The following is a 20,252-nucleotide window of genomic DNA, read 5'->3' as shown; positions in this document are numbered from 1 at the left end:
ACCCGGTGGGGCTGGCTTACCTCGATCGCAGCTGTCCCCCGTGTATCCGCTGCTGCATTCACAGTAGGGCTGCCCCAGGCCTGAAAGCCTGCACTTCCCATGCTTGCACTTGATCGCCTGGCACGGGTTAAACAGATCCTCCTCTTCGTCACAGAGGACGCCTCCATGGCCCTCCAAGCACTTACAGCTGTAGGAGAATGCATTGATGGGCAAGCAGGTGCCATGTACGCATCTACAGGGAGGAGGAACACAGGAGTGGGAATGCTTTCAGCAGAGGAGGTAAGAATGAACGGAGGTGATGTAAGAATGGAGGATGATTGAGAAAATATGAGGGACAGAGTGCTAATGCCTAATGAACCTCCCCTCCCTGCCCTTCCCCTCCCCTCCTCAACTCTCCCCTCCCATCCTCTCCCCTCCCCTCCCCTGCTCTCCCCTCCCCTCCCCCCCTTCTTTCCTTCCTTCCTTCCTTGGGTTTGGCTTTGAGGCTTTCAGGTGTGTGCTCAACTACCAAGCAGCAGGAACTTACTTATTTCCAAGGCAAGGGTCGTTGGTCCGTTGGTCACAGAGGGGTCCCATCCATCCTTCCTGGCACTCGCAGGTGAAGCCTGCCTGGCTGCTGGGCTGGCATGTGCCATGGGCACACACCTTCTTGTGGCATGGCTCACAGCCAGGCAAAATGCCTGTTTGCATCGGCACCTTCTGGAAGTCCTGCAGCTCACTGTTGATGTAAAGGTTCCGGATGCAGCCGTGGAAGCTGGTTCCGTTCTGCCCAGGGGCCTGGCGCAGAGATGCCACGTTGCTCTTCCCTGGCATGCCTGGGGAGGAACACCAGGTCAGAGGTCAGGCTCTCTGGGGATTTCTCAGCCATTTGCTACCCAGAAATACGGATGCTTAGGACCTCACTGCCAACCTATTATGGCAGGATATTTGGACAGGGTGGTAGGGAAGTGAAGTGGAGAAGAGATGTGTGTTTTTGTTTTGTTCTGTTTTGGAAGACGCTCCAGGGAATTCTAATCCACAACTAGAATAAAATACCTGGTTCACTGGTGGTTAATCTTTAACTTTTAAAATTTGCTTCAAAGAAAACTTTGCATGTACACAAATGTATAAAACCTAGAGGCAGAGCTACTGCCCTTAAAGGCAAGACTGGGGGAAGGGAATGCTCCCTCTCCGTTTGTCCTCCACCCCCCACCTCCAGGCACGCACTCCTGGAAGTCTGGAGCTCCACAAAGCTCAGTTTGTAGCGCTCTAATTCTACCCCTTATCTTAAAGACAAGGGGCTAGGGCTCAGAAATCCCTGGCGACATGCTCAACGTGACCCAGCGAGTTCAGGTTAGAGTTAGGCTGATGAGAAGAACCTCCTCTATCTCTGGAATCAGGGTTAGGTCCACCAGATCTCAGGGGCTGAGAACTGGGGTTCACAGTGACCATTCTCCCCAGCCCTGCCACATTCTAAGTTGGCAACGAATCCAGCTTGCTCCTGGCAGCGTCCCTGAGCTTGGTCAACGATGTCAATGTCTAAAAACTCACTCCTGATTCTCTTCAGGACAGCACCTCATTCACATCATTTTTTCTTTCTTGTTAATTGAGAGTGAAGACTTCATAGTCCAAGAAATCAGAAATAAAAAAGAAATCCCTTCAAAAACAGAGTATCTGCAATCTTTGTATATATACATTCCACTAGTGACAGTCATCTGGTAACACTCATCTTGGCAAAACGGAAGAAACTTTCCATGGCCTAAGCCAGACCCTTAGTCCCTGGAAGGCATCCTGCAGGAGGCACCCATCCAGGGAAGCAGGGAGGGTGCTGGAGGCTTTCAGAGTGCTGGCGACACTACTACCACCTCCCTACAACCCCCCAGTTATGCTTTAGCTGTGCCTAAACTCTGGACTACTGGCTGGAAGTTCTAGACTGAGGAAGACCCAGTTTCTCACTCTTTAGGGGGTTTGTTGGTTATAAAGACCAAGAACTGTAGCACACTGTGGGTCCGAACTTATGCCGCCTTCTCCTTTCCCATTCATAGGAAATGACTCATCCATTGGCATTCAAAGCAGCCACCAAAGTCAGACAGCTAGCTGTATGAAACCAATGGGTGGAGGGTAAGGATTTCTGGTTCTGTGTGCACTTGCAGCAGTTATTTCTTCTCTCTGGGGCTTAGTATTGTCATCTATATACCATGAGCACATGGACCAGAGAAGCTGTCCTAAGTTTGTCATACGTAAGAACCAACAGCAGTGCATGCTCAAAGGCAGTTTTGCAGGCTCCACTCTCTCCCCCTTCTGAGGTTCTGATGCTATTGGAACAGGAGAGGTGGAGAAATCTAAATATCTACATGCAGCTCAGATGATTCAGGTAGTCCATGGTTACACTCTGATAGGTACTGAACAACGTCTCTTGGCTGTGAAGTTCTGTGAGTACAGGTCTCTAAGTCACGTCCCTCTCGCTGTGGGTTGCTTTCTAGAGCAGAGTCAAAAGGATGAAACTTACCATTTCCAGGAGAGGACTGGTGACAGAAAATTCCTGGCCCTGGGGTAAGTTTTTCTAATTTAACCACATCCATCCATCATAAGGACTTTAATGACCACACATTTATGGTCCTTTATTCAGTGGTTAAAAATGAACTTCTTCCAAAACTATTTTTAATAGCTCATTTTGATATAGGCACAACACGCATATGTGCACATGTCAAGAATAAATACAGATTGGCAAAGCTCCACAGCACAGAGAAACAATTAGTAAATCTGTTCCTTTTTGTTCCAAAGTTAACAATTAGAAAAAGCCCAGCTTTGACTAAAGTAATCTGTAAATGAAAATGTTTAGACATCATACATATATTTGACTTTCAATAGGCTATCATAAAATCAAGAATTATTCTGAGTCAATCTTTTCATGTGCTAGCTAGGAAACTAGGTCTTCATTGACAAACAGAAGTAGATCCATGAATTATTTTTTTGAGATGGAGTTTCACTCTTGTTGCCCAGGCTGGAGTGCAATGACACGATCTCGACTCACCGCAACCCTCGCCTCCTGGGTTCAAGTGATTCTCCTGCCTCAGTCTCCTGAGAAGCTGGGATTACAGGCATGCGCCACCACGCCCAGCTAATTTTGTAATTTTAGTAGAGATGGAGTTTCTCCATATTAGTCAGGCTGGTCTCAAACTCCTGATCTCAGGTGATCCACCCGCCTCGGCCTCCCAAAGTGGTGGGATTACAGGCATGAACCATCACGCCCAGTCAGATCCATGATTTTTTTTAAGCCTTTCCTCTATGCCATAGACCTAGTTGGAAGTCATTCAATCAATCAGTCAATCAACCAACAGATAACTTAGCAAACAGCTTTTAGCCTTATTTCTACAGGCCTCAAAATGGCAATAAAGAGACCAAGTATCAAGCCTAGGTCCTCTGTTCCGTGGCAGGACGAGGAGGGCATATGTCGTATATATGTGGATTTCCATGCATGGGGCTTATTTCTTGATTTTTTTTCCCCATTAGGTAATAAGGGTTCAGTTGGACTATAGACAAAAAAAAAAACCCATGAACATTAAATTATTTTGTGTCAGCCGAGTGCAGTGGCTCATGCATGTAATCCCAGCACTTTGGGAGGCCGAGGTGGGTGGATCACATGATGTCAGGAGTTTGAGACCAGCCTGCCCAACATGATGAAACCCTGTCTCTACTAAAAATATTTAAAAAATTAGCTGGGTGTGGTGGCAGGCGCCTGTAATCCCAGCTACTCGGGAGGCTGAGGCAGGAGAATCACTTGAGGTGGAGGTTGCAGTGAGCCAAAATTGAGCCATTGCACTCTAGCCTGGGCAACAAGAGCGAAACTCCGCCTCAGGGAAAAAAAAAAAAATTTTGTCAAGTAAAGCACATATCCTGGGTAGTTGATAACCCAAGAGTAGATTAAGCTGCCTCTCCACATACTCACCAAGAGGCTGCCTCTCCCCAGATGCTGAGGCAACACCTTCAGGCAGTCCTCCTTGGGCAGCATCCCTGTTTTTTGTTTTTTGTTTTTAACTTTTATCTTAAGTTCAGGGGTATATGAACAGTGTATATGTGTTACCGTATAACATACTGGGTAAACCCATGTCACGAGGGCTTTGTTGTACAGATTATTTCAGCACCCAGGAATTAAGCTTAATGTCCATTAGTGATTTTTCCTGATCCTCTCCCTCCTCCCACCCTCCGCCCTCTAATAGGCCCCAGTGTGTGTTGCTCCCCTCTCTGTGTCCATGTGTTCTCATCATTTGGCTCCCACTTTTACGTGAGAACACGCGGTATGTGTTTTTCTGTTCCTGTGTTAGTTTGCCATCGATAATGGCCTCCAGCTCCATCCATGTTCCTGCCAAGGGCATCAGCTCAATTCCTTTTTGTGGCTGCATGGTATTTCATGGTATATATATACCACATTTTCTTTATCCAGTCTAGAATTAATGGGCATTTAGGTTGATTCTATGTCTTTAGCATTGTGAATAGTGCTGCAATGAATATACGCATGCCTGTGTCTTTATGATAGAATGATCGAGATTCCTTTGGCTATATGCTCAGTCATGGGATTGCTGGGTTGAACGGTAGCTCTATTTTTAGGCCTTTGAGGAATCTCCACACTGTTTTGCACAATGGCTGAATTAATTTACATTTCCACCAACAGTGGTATAAGTGTTTCTTTTTCTCCACAACCTTGCCAGCAGTTGTTATTTTTTGACTTTTTAATAATAGCCATTCTCACTGGTATGAGATGGTATCTCATTGTAGTCACTTTATATATATATATATATATATATATTTTTTTTTTTTTTGAGATAGAGTCTCCCATTGTAGCCCAGGCTGGAGTGCAGTGGCGCGATCTGAGCTTACTACAAGCTCCACCTACCAGGTTCATGTCATTCTCCTGCCTCAGCCTCCCGAGTAGCTGGGACTACAGGCGCCTGCCACCACGCCTGGCTAATTTTTTGTATTTTTACTAGAGACGAGGTTTTGCCGTGTTAACCAGGATGGTCTCCATCTCCTGACCTCGTGATCCGCCCGCCTCGGCCCCAAAGTGCTGGGATTACAGGTGTGAGCCACCACACCCGGCTGTAGTCACCATTTTGAAAGTGAACCTAGTCACCTCGCTCTCCTTTTCTCCCTCTGCTTCTCATGCCTTTGCCATACAGCATTCAAGGCTGTGGTCTTACAGGTTCCTTGTGCTTTGAAAATCTGAGTCACCCTTGAGACTGCACTCTAAGCGGGGAGAAAGTGGGCCCATGGTGATCTCTGGCAGTGGAACTGGGATGAAAGTGGTTTCCGGCCGGGCGCGGTGGCTCAAGCCTGTAATCCCAGCACTTTGGGAGGCCGAGACGGGCGGATCACGAGGTCAGGAGATCCAGACCATCCTGGCTAACATTGTGAAACCCCGTCTCTACTAAAAATACAAAAAAATTAGCCGGGCGAGGTGGCGGGCGCCTGTAGTCCCAGCTACTTGGGAGACTGAGGCAGGAGAATGGCGTGAACCCGGGAGGCGGAGCTTGCAGTGAGCTGAGATCCGGCCACTGCACTCCAGCCCGGGCGACAGAGCGAGACTCCGTCTCAAAAAAAAAAAAAAAAAAAAAAAAAGAAAGTGGTTTCCTTGAGGCCTGGGTGCACAGAGGGAATTCTTGAATTCTTCCAGGCCCTCGACCTTCAGAAGGATAAATACTTTTCATTTTGGAGTTTAAAACTTTTTTTCCTCTTTTTTTTTTTTTTTTTGTGGGCTGGGGACTCGGGGAGAAGGAATGTTCTGACTTAAACAGTCTCATCCTGTATTTTTTTTTTCTTGAGATAGTGTCTGGCTCTGTTTCCCAGACTGTACTGCAATGGTGCAGTCATGGCTCACTGCAGTCTCAGCCTCCCGGGCTCACATGATCCTCCCTCCTCAGCCTCCCAAAGTGCTGAGATTATGGGTGTGAGCCACCATGCCCAGCCCCCTGTATTTTTAAAATGTGTTTTGTACTACATTCTAAAGGGGCTTCGAAAGGTTTAATGAAGTGGATTCTAATGAAAGCATAATAAAATCAAGTGAATGAAAAGTCCATGAATAAACAACAAAAGGCCACAACACTTAGGTTTGCTCCCTTTCTGCTTTATGTTAAGAAGTGAATGGCGCCGGGCGTGGTGGCTCAAGCCTGTAATCCCAGCACTTTGGGAGGCCGAGACGGGCAGATCACGAGGTCAGGAGATCGAGACCATCCTGGCTAACACGGTGAAACCCCGTCTCTACTAAAAAATACAAAAAACTAGCCGGGTGAGGTGGCGGGCGCCTGTAGTCCCAGCTACTCGGGAGGCTGAGGCAGGAGAATGGCGTAAACCCCGGGAAGCGGAGCTTGCAGTGAGCTGAGATCCGGCCACTGCACTCCAGCCTGGGTGACAGAGCAAGACTCCGTCTCAAAAAAAAAAAAAAAAAAAAAAAAAGAAGTGAATGGCAATGCAGGTGGCTCTGGAGTCAGGCGGACCTGGACTTCAATGAGGTGTCTACTACATAATACCTTTGTGAACTTGGCCAAGTTATATAAAATCCTTGAGATTGCTCTTCAGGGAATACAAAACAGAGAAAATCATATCTATTTCCTAAGGTCTCTGCAGATTAAGGCTATAAAACGAGCACTGTGTTGGGCACATAGCATGGACTCAATAAATATAATTTATGTTGTCTCAGATCAAAGGTACACTTGTGACTTGGCTTCACCCACCTAAAAGCAACCTGTTACCTGGAATGCTGGCAAGAATGGATGACTTGCTTTGTAATGAGACTCTCCACTGTGAAGCAATTAGACCAGTCAACTTGCTGAGTAGACTCACTATGCAATACTTTATTGATAATGCATTATAGTTACTTGAAGATGCCTCTGCATTCCTGACTTTTTAGGGAGTAGAATGGACTTTGCTTCTTCAACTTTGTATCCTTTATGTATCCATTTACTTAGTTCCTAGTATGTGGTTAAGTACTCAATAAATATTTACAGAATTGAATCAAAGACTTCGAACTGTTGCTAAAACAATCCAACTCTGTCAAAGTGTTAAGATTGTCTACTACTGAAATTATTAAAACAGAAATGCCCTAGACTTAGAGGCACTAAAAAGAAGGCTCTGAGTGGTTGAGATATTGGTGTAGCACAGGTCATTATTTTTCAGAAAATGATGTGAAACTCATGAAAATATCTGTCATGGTGATGAAATTGTACACTAACCTGTTCAAAGCTTTTACTTATTCATCTGTTAGTTTTATCAGTCAATTCAAATAAATTCAACGTAATTTAATCCAATGCTTCTCAATTCAGCATTAACTGCTTTCTTGCTCCTTTACTAGAATTTTGAAATTCTATGCCTCCAGTTTATTTTTGTTCCTCCAAATAGAGGCAAGATTGGGACCTCCCTCCTCTGCGGGTCCTCTCCGATGGGCTCCTACAGAACTTTGCTTATATTTCTGTCCCTCATTTATTCACTGATCTGCCTTCTTTACACTTAAAAATAAAGCCCAGGGTCTTCACTCTATGATTTCAAGTCCTAACCTACCTTTCCAACCCTTTCTCTTGTTCATTCACCTTAAGGTCTTAGTGGAACAGAACTATTTCTTATTATTCCAATACAATTTGTATATTTAATTTGCTCATTCATTCATTCAGTCACTGGATTACAGTGATACTTATCCTGTCATCCACACGAATTAGCACCTAGAAGCTCCAGCATGGCGACATTCGACTGAGCTGATTGATAGGGCTTGCCTCCTTAAGGGAGCTGGAGTGGGCTCATCCACTCCCCAGTTTGCATTGAGCTTGTTTTATCATTTCTTGATTGTATGATTTAACCTCTAGCCAACTTTCCTTTTCCATAGACCAGATCAAATATAAGATTAAATTATGTATAAATCACCCAGCATGTGATTGATACAAAAGAAATATTAATTAATGTCCTTCTCTACCTAGATGACACATTTACTTAGAACCAGTGATGGGATTATAAAATGATCCCTTAATACCCACCTAGAAATCTTTCTGTTCTGTCTTTGCCATCCATCTTTCAGTGATTGATCACTATTGGTCAATGACAAATACTGATGCACTAGGGTTAATAAACTTCAGAATTCATCCATGATGAGAATCACAGGGTTTGAGGACCAACTGAACTTGGAAAACAGCTTACCTCCTACATACAGTGGAGAGTCAAAATTCAGAGTGGACTGCTTTGACAAGTTGGTGATGATTTTGGGGCTCCCACCATCCACGGACAGAGAGAGACTCTGATCCAGGGCGAGTAGTTCCACGATGTGGAAGTTTCCATCATTGATTGTCTCCACACTACAATGGAAAAAAAAATGGCTGATGCTTCCCTTTTCTTTTAAAGCAAGGCAGTTAAAATACAAACGTTAATAAGCACTCCTTGGGAAAAGAGATGGCAATCTAACACTACTGAAAATAAAGACCAGTAGTTGAACTTTTTTCAAAAATAGGTATTTTCAAGGAGATGTGATTGATTTCAGCTTCTCAGGAACTGAATACAAAATAAGTTTGTCCTGTTATGATGAGAAGTAGAAATAACTGCATTTCATCATCATCCAGCCACATTCTCTCAACATGTAGCAATTCCAAAGGATAATTTATACATTTGCTTTTAACTGCCATAAAAGTTCCATTTGCCGAGATACTATTACTTCAAATTGTACTGAAAAGACAGGGAACCTAGGCCTGTGTTAAAAACACTCTAACACACTGACCTTAGGCAACTGCTGGCTTCTGCTCTTAAATAAACTGTATATTATGACTTATCAGAATCAAACATACACACAAATGCAAGGAGAACCAACTTGGTGGGATCTCAGTACTTTTTGAAATTGGTTAATAATGTCCTCTTACTTTCTGTGCATTTTCATCAACTGATATTACTGTGAAGACGATATCTATGCTCAGTGGAGACATGGGAATAACAGATTACATAAAATGCTTAACATAGTGATATCTAGGAAATACTGCAATGACAATGGCTCTCTAGATTCTTTTCTATAATTTTCAAGGGCCAGGTCTAACCATTATTACTGTCACCTTCTAAAAACCTTGGAAGGGCCTATAGAAATTGATGAAGTGAATAAGAACAAAAAGATGAAGAAAGGTAAATGGAAAATGAGAATTAACAAATAAGATGAAGTTGAGTATAATTAGTAAATATGTGTTACATGGTTTTTAAAGTGTAGTTGCATACCTAACTCTGGTGTGACAGCAGGCAAAAAAGCAAACCAGACCAATGAAACAGGAACAAAGAAGAAATAGGACCAATACACAGTGAGGTGTTAAGAACATACTTACCTTTCGCTATACAGGAAAAATATGGCATAACGGAAGTTGGGATCAAAAAGTTAATGGTGATGATTAAAGATCTAACATGCTGGGATACTGAAGAGACTGAAAAAGGCTCCAACATGGAAACATGGGAGCATGTGATCGATTATTACTAAATGTGAATACTTAATACTCTGTATGCAAGATGACTGATTAAACTTCTGGGCACTGATATTTAAATCTGTAAAATGGCAAAGTCTAAGGAATGATAGAAAAATGCATTAACATATTTCTGCATGGCTTTCACCACTGGAGTCTAATCATATTCCATTGTATGCTGATAGATAATAAAACGCTTTTTTGATTTGAGAACAAGAGAAATCATTCTGCAGAAATGTGGAAACATTTGACATTCTTTCTGTTTAAGTGGTTAGAAGAGTCCACGTGTGCAGGAATCTTTGATAGCCTGTCTCAGATAACAACTTTATAAAATTAAATGTTAGATATGTCAATCAATATTTTTGCCTTTTACACTTTTAATTATCCTAACACTTAACATCAATACAATTGGCAGAGGAAAAAATAGATCAGAAAATTATTTTCTAAGTAAAGTTGCACACCATCCATTAGTGGTTTTAAATATGACTCTCTCCTAAGAGGGTATGCCAAGTAGTAACATCAGCTAATGGTTAAGCATATAGACTCTCTAGTCAGATAATCCTGGATTTGAATCCTGGTCTTGCATTTATGAAGTGTTTGATTTAGATAAGTTACTTTATTACTAATATATTTCAGTTTTCTCTTCAGTAAATGCTAATAAATATTGCTGCCTTCCATGGTTAATTTGAGGACTATGTAAAATGACTGAAAGATACCCAGCATAGCAAAAATGAATGTTAGATATTAGTATCACCATCACTATCATATCGGCCCCCCACCCAACCACGATCATCATGATACAAATAATTCAACCCTATTTCTGAATCTTCTTGATGAAATAATTTAATTTAGCTTTATTTTAAATATTAATTGTAGGATAATGTTAAAGTCTGGCAGAAATGTAATAACTTCTTTGGGGGCATATCTTGCTCAAGTTACTAAAAGTTTTAAAGTAAAACATTAAAATAAAGACAGACATAGAGAGAGTAGAAGCCAATTCCTTTTTACTTTGAGGTTACACACAAGTTTCCAAGTAGTTTTATATGGATGTCCTATCAACATCAACCTTAATAAATATTAATAATGAGGTCCCCATTTTCTCTTTAAAATTGCAAAGAAAAGATGCATATATTACCAAGGAATGGATTCTTGGTCACATATTGGTCTTAGACAGTCAGTTCAGGCATGTCATCATCAATGACGATGTCTGATGCAGTACAATTGTATGGTTTAAGTTAACACACTTTACAGTTTTAAACACCCGAATGCAGCTGGAACTTGGAGGTAGGTAGTTTCATCATCAACTCACTTTACTTATTGCTCTTTTATTCCCTCCTCGGTTCCTTTTTCTTCTTTTTTGAAGTACATGTCTTAAACTCTTGCTAATTGTAAGCTAATTTAAAGTGCTGGCCATATATTATTTATTTCTGAAAATATGTGGTAAGTAAATATAAGGGAGATGTATTAGGAATAACATACATCAATTGTTTTTAGCAATACTCCTAGATGATATCTACAGATAATCATTACGCTTCAAGCACGTTTAAGACAAGACCTCTGAAAATTCATTTTGTAAAACATAGTTGGAATTTTCAGTGGCAGTATCGTCAAGGATAATGCTGACAGATAAATCTTGCTCAGCTTGTCCTAGCTCTCATTAGACATGTCATCTTTGGTTAGTGTGACCTTAGGTGATTTTTCTTCCTTTTAAGAGAAGTGCAAAAAATAAGAGCAAAGGATTATATATCACATACTAAGGGCCAGGTACTAAGAACTTTACAAGTATTACCTCATGTAAGCTTCACAACAAGAGGTGAGCACTTAGGACATCGAAGGTGACACATCTAGTTAGTGGCTAAACAGTTCTGAAGCCAGGTTGTCTGGCTCAAGTGTATGTGCTCTTAATTATTATGTACTACTTTTATAATCGAAAACTTGAGGAATACCTATTCCTAGACAAATGGCATGTGTTTTCACCACTAACAAGCTTTTAATATATAATTTCTGTCCCAAATAGCCTGGGAATTATAAAGTTCTATAGTAAATAACTTTGTATGATAGCAAAACTTGATTCATTTACTAAAAAAACACTGAATTGTTAATAAAAGTAATAATCTCACAACGAGACTTTGAAGAATGCATAGAAATTATATGGATTTAAAAACTGAGTTGGATTTTATTTTCACAATTATCAGTGGGATTCAGACTGACTATACTTTTCTCTCCCTAAAAGCTTTAAATGTCTAATCTGATCACACCAGAACTTCACAAGACTTATCACTGAGACTAATTCCATTTATATCTCCCTGAAATTAAATGAAGTCTCATCTTGACCTTTTAACAGGTAAGCATAGTAAAGTTCATGATTTTAGATTCCTTCTTTTTTGAGACAGAGTCTCACTCTGTCAGCCAGGCTGGAGTACGGTGACATAATTATGACTCACTGCAGCCTCAGCCTCCTGGACTCAAGTGATCCTGCTGTCTCAGCTTCCTAAGCAGCTAGGGCCACAGCTGCATGCCACCATGCCCAGCTACTTTGTAAATTTTTCTGTAGAGATAGGGTCTTGCTGTGTTTCCCAGGCTGGTCTCAGGTGATCTTCCTGGCTTTGCCTCCCAAAGTGCTGAGATTACAGATGTAAACCACCACGACTGGCCAATTTGTTTTTTAAGATGATATTTTACACATGGGACTTAAAGAGAATTTTTCAGAGTTAATAACATTCTAACTTGGTGTTTCATGCTGTCTTTTCTAGCATGAGATAAACTGGGGGATGTCCAGGAATCCTTTGTCTACACATTCATTTAAAATTAAAGCAGTGGGCCAGGAGCGGTGGCTCACACCTGTAATCCTAGCACTTTGGGAGGCCAAGATGGGCCAGTGCCACTGCAGTCCAGCCTGGGCAACAAAGTGAAACTCTGTCTCAAAAAATAAATAAAAAAAAAAAAAAATAAAATAAAATAAAATAAAATGAAAGCAGTGATCAACACACTAGTTGCTACATAGTAAGACTGCCTGAGCTATAAAGCCATAATCCACTTTTCAGTCTGTAGCAGCTGTCTCCTACGTACCCACATGCAATGCATGGCATCCTTCTGGGTTCTGGTAAGTATTGATAAACGCTCTCTCACCACTCCCTAGGGAACAATATATTTTAAGACTCACAAAAACTACAAGCGAACCACTTAACTTTGAGCCTTTCCACTGGGAATTTGAATTGCAGTTATTACTATTACTATGAGGTTTAGTTTTACTATGCTCACCTATTTCTTGAGATTTGTTTTCTTGAATTTATATACCGGAAGTAGATACATGAAAACAAAGCAGTTACCCCACTGTCTGTGGTCTGCTACAGAAAAATAATTCAGAACTTTGGGGCCTAAAAGAGGGGTTTTAAAATGTCTCTGATTTTCTTTCTCTACTTTGCTTACACACAACACATTAACAATGATAAACATAATGTATTTCTGTAGTTTAACAAACAGATTGTTTTTCCTTATGTGTGCTCCAACTTCTTGCCTTAAAATTTTAAAGTATCTGGGCTGGGTGCAGTGGCTCACGCCTGTAATTCCAGCACTTTGGGAGGCCAAGGCCAGTGTATCATGAGGTCAGGAGTTCCAGTCCAGCCTGGCCAAGATGGTGAAACCCTGTCTCTAGTAAAAATACAAAAATTAGCTGGGCATGGTGGCACACGCCTGTAATCCCAGCTACTCTGGAGGCTGAGACAGGAGAATTGCTTGAGCCTGGGAGGTGGAGGTTGCAGTGAGCCGATATTGTGCCACGGCTCTCTAGCCTGGGTGACAGAGCAAGATTCCATTTCAAAAAAAAATTAAAATTGAAGTATCTAGTGGCATATTCCACGCTTTGGAATAGGAACTGGAAACCAAACAAACTCAGCTGGTCATCTCATTTTGGTATCTGTGGCCTCATGACACTTCACCGGTGAAGTGAGAGTGATACTAAAAAATATTCTTGCATATCTCTTTAGTCAAAAGGAATGGGAAGCCAAATGAGATTACAGATATCTATGTAGGCCGGGCGTGGTGGCTCACGCCTGTAATCCCAGCACTTTGAGAGGCTGAGGGGGGCGGATCACGAGGTCAGGAGATGGAGACCATCCTGGCTAACATGGTGAAACTGTCTCTACTAAAAATACAAAAAATAGCCAGGCGTGGTGGCGGGCGCCTGTAGTCCCAGCTACTCGGGAGGCTGAGGCAGGAGAATGGCGTGAACCCAGGAGGCGGAGCTTGCAGTGAGCAGAGATCACCCACTGCACTCCAGCCTGGGCGACAGAGCGAGACTCTGTCTCAAAAAAAAAAAAAAGAAAAAGAAAAAAAAGATATAAGAATTTTTCAAAAGAAAGCTTTAGAAAATACTTTTTCAAGTAATATTTTAATCAGTACTTTTAAAACAGATTAATATAAATAAAATTCTCTAAACTACACAGGCTTCTCTAAACTTGAACATACTGTAGACTGAGATGTCAGGCTATAAAATTCCCACTTGGGTATTTATTCTTCTGTATCCGGATATCTGAGCAGGAAGAGTATCCATGAGTCATCAGCACTACTCACTATTATGAGCTGACTCTGTGCCAAGCACGATGGCAGGTGCTTTACATTCATGATGCCAGGTGCTTTACATTCATTCAATTCTCATAACCAAACATGAAAAGCAGATGTAATTGCATTTATTGACATAACAAAAATGAAGCACAAAGAAACGAAGCAATTTGCCCAAGGTTATAAGCTAGTTAAACAGGGGGATCTTTACATATGGCATATCAAGAATGGCTGAATAAACATCTTGGAAACAAGAATACCATATCGATTCTGTCTACTGTCTGTCTCCCCAGTGAGACTGAGCTTCTCAGATACAGAGATAATCTTTGTTGAGTTTCTTTTGTATTTTTGTTGAAATGTAAGCCCATAAACTGCACAGTCCAGAGTGTACATAGCCAACCAAATGTAACAGTAGGTAAGAGAAAGTCCCCTGACTTTAAACAGGTTGCCTAAATATGAAAACTTGTACACCGGTAAGGTGGTTCATCTGATTTTCTTATTTTTAAACAGTAGTTAGCTATGTTTCCAAAGACGCTGCCTGGTTTGGAAAATGACATTAATTTGAATCTAAAAAAAGAAGCATATATTTTTCAATAATAACTTTTGTTTAAAAAAAGTTTGTTTTTCCAGATGAAAAGAAAGTCACTTTGAAAGACAGCAAATTATTACTCTACTTGAGAATAAAAATTTAATACTCCAGCCCTGTCTGAGGACCTACCGCTTAAATTTAGGCTGCTATTCATTTTTCCATTTATTCATGGCACTATTACTGACATGGTTTGGCTGTGTCCCCACCCAAATTTCATCTTGAATTGTAGTTCCCATAATTCTCCATGTTGTGGGAGGGACCCAGTGGGATATAAGTGAATTATGGGAGTGGTTTTCCCCATACTGCTATCACGGTAGTGAGTGAGTCTCATAAGATGTGATGGTTTTATTGGAGTTTTCCCCTTTTGCTTTGTTCTCAATTCTCTCTTGTCTGCCACCATGTAAGACATGTAAGCCATTCCTTTCGCCTTCTGCTATGATTGTGAGGCCTCCCTAGCCATGTGAAACTGTGAGTCTATCAAACTTCTTTTTCTTTATAAATTACCCAGTCTTGGGTATGTCTTTATCAGCAGTGTGAAAATGGACTAATACAATTACTAAGTCCCTCTTTATGCTATTCTCTAAGTGCTGTAAAGATTAGGCCCGTGCACCATACTCCAAATCCATTCCCTTGTTAGGCAGCTAATTTCATCTATGTTGCTGGTTACAGCCCTTTAGGCAGTAGGTTGTTGTTAAAAAAAACAAGAACAAAAACCTGGATTTGTAGGCTTTGTTGATTTTTGTGGTGGGAATACTCCCAACACGGCTGATTTCATTGTGAGCATCAAGCATGATGTTGTAGAACTTGGATATGGGAAGAGATGCAGACAATCAGCTTGCGAAGTATGTATTCCTTTTACACGAGGGGTTCTCAAAGTGTAGTCCCTGGAGTACAAGATCTCCTGGAAACTTGTTAAAAATGCAAAATTTCGGGCCTAGCTAAGACCTACAGAATCAGAAACTAGGGGTGGTGCCCAACAACCTGTATTTTAACATATCTTTCAGGTGATTCCAACGCAGACTTTTGAAAACAACCATTCTACACTACTGTCTGTATGCTTGATGCTGTTAACAGCAGGTATGTCTACAAAAAGCCATGATCTTCTATTCGAATGTAAGAGATAAGATGAGAAAATGTGCATACGACTCTATTTCTACTGCTAAAAGAATAATTACTACATCTTGAGTTTTCTTAAACACACTTCAAGCTATGTTAACTAGTGTCTTTTAACTTTGAACATAGTTGGCTGTGTTTTCAAAGAGGCTGTCTGGTTTGGAAAATGACAGTCTGAATTTAAAGAAAGAAGCACATATTTTTTATTAATAACTTTTGTAAAAAATGTTTCCCCTTATCTACATTAAAAGAAAGTCTTTTTGAAGGGCAACAAATGACCAGTCTAGACATAATTTCATAAAATAATTGTCTTTATACTGATTTATGTGAAACAATATTTGACATATAAAATAATTTTTTTAAACAAAAATATCCTATAGAAATAATAACAATATATTATTACTTTCCCCTCATTTTATCAGATTTCATTTTGCTAAAATAAAATCAATTTTCTTCAATGTGGAGAATTAACCAGGCAATTGAAATGATGCACCAGGCTGGCTGCGGTGGCTCAAGCCTGTAATCCCAGCCCTTTGGGAGGCCGAGACGGGCGGATCACGAGGTCGGGAGATTGAGACCATCCTGGCTAACACGATGAAATCCCGTCTCTACTAAAAAAAAAAAATACAAAAAACTAGCCAGGCGAAGTGGCGGGCGCCTGTAGTCCCAGCTACTCGGGAGGCTGAGGCGGGAGAATGGCGTGAACCCGGGAGGCAGAGCTTGCAGTGAGCTGAGATCCCGCCACTGCACTCCAGCCTGGGCGATAGAGCGAGACTCCATCTCAAAAAAAAAAAAAAGAAATGATGCACCTGAGGTATAAAATTATTTCCAAGTGCAAGACCCAATAATATATTAAATAATGCAAAATTTAGAAAACAATGTTTTACCAAACTAAATTTTATGTAACAGAATTATGACAATAAAACTGAACTTAAGTGGAAACAAATCAAAATTTGAAAATGTACTTCACCCAGACAGAATATTTATTAGCCACTTACGGGACAGCTGATTGCAACACTGTTATTGATAGATTTTACTACAGGGGATGGAGAAGTACTATCTTTCATCAAAGATTTTACATTGTAGTAAAGGCCTGGCCCAGGACAGAGGTTACCTTGCTTGGCATTTTCTGGCATTTGAAGAAAGGTCCAAAAATTAGCTGTATCAGAGTTAAGAGTTAGGAAAAACTGCAAACTGAAGGTAAAGGAAAGGAGAGGTTTAAGAGTAGATCCATTGCACCTGTGATGCCTTTCAATGACAGAAGGGATGCGATGGGAACACAGGTTTGGCTGAAGCAAATGAAATAAACTCAGTTTTGAACATCCTGAATTTGTGATACCAGTAGCCATCATTGTTTATGGTTTACCAAACATCATTGCAAATATTTCACATTTATCATGTCACACAATTTTTACCGTCATCTCACAAAAAGGAGACTATTATTTGTTATCCCCATTTGCCAGATGAGGCCCAGGGAGCTGAAGCAATCTAACACGCACAGTTAGTTGATAACAGAGCCGGACTTGAATCAAGCCACACATCTCCAGAGCAGCTGCTATTTCTATTATTTCAATTTGATTTTTGAGTGGTAATGACATTGAAATGGCTAAAAAATCAAATGGATATAAAATGGTATTCATGCAGAAGTCTTGTTTCTATTTCTTCTTGTCTATGACTAGTTTTTCTTTGTGCAAATACATGAAATTATAAGTGCTCATATTTATCTCCTTCGATACTTGTTCTTCCTTACATTTCCTTCCTGTCTTCCTTCTTTTTTCTTCATTGCTTCCTTCCTTTCCTCCTTTTTTATATTAATTTTCTTAATGTAAACATATTCTATATTTAATATATTAATAAAATATACATATCTATATATCTGAATTCTTGGTAATTGTTGCCTCTTTTATTAAAAAATAAGGTCATAGCTTTTCTTGATTGGAAAATCAAGAAAATTTTTTGGTCATAAGCCAAAAGGCAATAATTAAATTAAAGCTATATTTGCTCTAGGCCTCTCATTTTGTATCTCCATTAGATGATCTGCCAGCAGAAACATCGGCTTGCAGCTCCTAATAAAGAATATGCAACATAACAGTCCTTTGATAAATGTCATGAGATACACTCCATTCTTTATTAGGTGAAATGGCAATGAGCATAAACTCAAAAAAACTCATGATGGTAGGTCCTTGTTTGGATGTAATCACTTGGGCTTCTACAAAGTATTTAGAAATATTTTGGCATGTGTGATATGAATGCTAGCTTTAATAAGCCAAACCAAAAACCTTTACTATGGCTTCTGAGAGTTCTGTGCTGCAGCGTTACATAAAATAAATTAAAAAATAAATAAAACAATGAACCACAAATTTCTGAAATCTTTCTATGGGCCGAAACACATTGAGGCAAGAAAATTTAAGGCCTCATAATATCTAAAATCTTGGCACTAATTCATCACCATTTGGAGATAAAATAAGTATTGTATTCAACTTGGAAATCAACAATTATGTGTTTGTTTCCATGCTCCAAATATTCACAAGTGGTGGATATTAAATTCCATTCATGGCTACAAGTGGCATGTACTTTCCCAGAACTACTACGAAGCATCAGATAAGATGTGAAGTCTTTTGAAGCACATTGATACATACATATGAGAGTACCAATAACATGCAGGCCAGTGTCTCCACTTTACGTCATAATCAATGCTTATTTATTTGTTGCCAAGTGTGCTTGACCTACAGATATGTTTTGTTCATCATATATAGTATTAACAATGCACACGGATATCTAAAGGAGAGAAAATTTATATAAAAAACCCCCCAGATTTCTGCCTTTTTCCTGAAAAACCAAGAGTCTGGCAAAACCTAAGTCCGTATTTTCCCCACAGAGAACTGAGTAGATGCAATCCTGTTTTGACAAATATTTACTATTGGTTCATTCCAGTCACAACCACTTATTTTATATTGCCAACATCAAGGCTATTTATAATAAAATAATACTTATGTAAAAAATTAGATCTTTTACAGAATAAAAGGGTGAGAGCATATTATTTTCTGGCACTTGACCTGTTTAATCATTTATGATACTTACCTGGAAAAACTGACTACTTAGGAGTTCGTGACCCCTTCTCTAAAGGGTGAATTTCTACATGTGAAAAAATTAACTAGCTAAATAGTCTGCAGGATGTTAGGGAATTGGTGTTGGGTTCCAACAGAGGGGCTCTGATAGTTAGTCTTATGCAATAAGGACTAAAAACTATACCCCACAACTACCACCCATTTCGCGTCTCCAGTATATTATGAATATCATTAATCACTAGAAAACTTCCACAATGAATGGTCAAGATTCCCTGTGACAACACTGTATGAATCCATTTGCTCATTCTGTGTAAGTTCCAAATGAGCTGGGGCTTTGTTCCTTAAAGCTCGGGATAGGTCCGGCACATAGTAAGTGCTCAATAAACCTGTGAGGTATGAATGGCAGCCTGAAGTCACTCACAGTGCTGCATATCTTCATTTGATTCTCTGGACCTCCCTTCCAACTTTCTTTACCCAACACTGAGTCCTGGGAGACTCATGTGCAAGCTACATTACTAGAGTCTATAGATTCCTTCTTTCCTGGCATGCAGTGTGGCCAGTGGGGAACACAGACGGGCGATTGTTGGGAGGAAAGAGTGAGGTTGTGTATTTCAAAAGCTGGTTGTTTCCATGGGAGCTTACTGCAAACCTCTAGTAAAGGTCCCAGCTTCTGGCAGGCAAGCCTCTCTACAAAGCCTTTACAGAGCGTGAGTTTCCATAACTGCTCCCTCCTCTTGATCCTTCAGGCAGATGGGTAGCAACACCTCCCTGCATCCCTTGTTTCCAGGTTACTGTACTATCCCAGTTACCTCTTTGGACATAGCAGTCCCCTAACAAATCCCTCCTCAAACTCTCCAGTTTGAGCATGCCCTCCGTTCCTGCCAGGTTTCTCACTAATACCCTCATCCTAAGACCTGCTGGAGCCAACTTAGTCTCTCTCCTCCCCATAACAAAATAATACAGGAGACGCAGTTCTTCATTACGCAATTTTTTTTCACCTTTACCCGTAACTGAGAGATCTTCACCTGTAAATGGCAGAAGCCGGGTGGGAGCCGGTGTCGTAGCTGGCACGAACACGCCCCCGATAGAGTTCTACCGCGATATGGTCCTTGTCACCCTTATATAGGAGGATGCCGCTGTCTTCATCTGTGGCAATCTAGTAGAAAGTAACCCTGGCATTACTAGGATGTGTAGGCAACCAGACGTATTTCATCAGAAAGAGACTGCTAAGTGAGGTGAAGAGGTTTTACTCTGGTTTATGTTTTCTGGATGGCTATGAGAAAATAATGCTGAAATTATTACTTGAAAGGTGACTTGTTCTTAAATTGCTTTGTTGCAAATAAATCCATAAAGAAACTTAAAAAGAACAAGAAGAAATCCTCAAGTAAACATGTTGGATGTGCTTAGAACTTTCTTTGCTGGAGATTTTTGCTAAACCACTCCTTTTGCTCCTGTTATAAGCTTTATTTATAGCAT

The 20,252-nt window shown here is 40.5% G+C and overlaps 1 protein-coding gene across 2 annotated transcripts in view; it reads right to left on the bottom strand.

Moving 5' to 3' along the window:
* The window catches only part of SLIT2 (slit guidance ligand 2), a 374,488-nt gene that overhangs the window by 2,871 nt on the left and 351,365 nt on the right, over positions 1-20,252 (bottom strand). For both annotated transcript variants that reach the window (XM_033213874.1, XM_033213875.1), the window contains 4 exons: positions 19,802-19,932; positions 8,158-8,312; positions 527-815; positions 21-232 (listed from right to left, as the gene is read on the bottom strand). In XM_033213874.1, coding sequence (XP_033069765.1) covers positions 21-232; positions 527-815; positions 8,158-8,312; positions 19,802-19,932 — 787 coding nt within the window. The remainder of the gene's footprint in view (positions 1-20; positions 233-526; positions 816-8,157; positions 8,313-19,801; positions 19,933-20,252) is intronic.

The sequence above is a fragment of the Trachypithecus francoisi genome, unplaced genomic scaffold (assembly GCF_009764315.1).
Source record: "Trachypithecus francoisi isolate TF-2019V2 unplaced genomic scaffold, Tfra_2.0 Lachesis_group1, whole genome shotgun sequence".
NCBI lineage: Eukaryota > Metazoa > Chordata > Mammalia > Primates > Cercopithecidae > Trachypithecus > Trachypithecus francoisi.
Note: the sequence above shows the minus strand (reverse complement) of the source record. Positions and strands in the feature narration are given on the sequence as shown.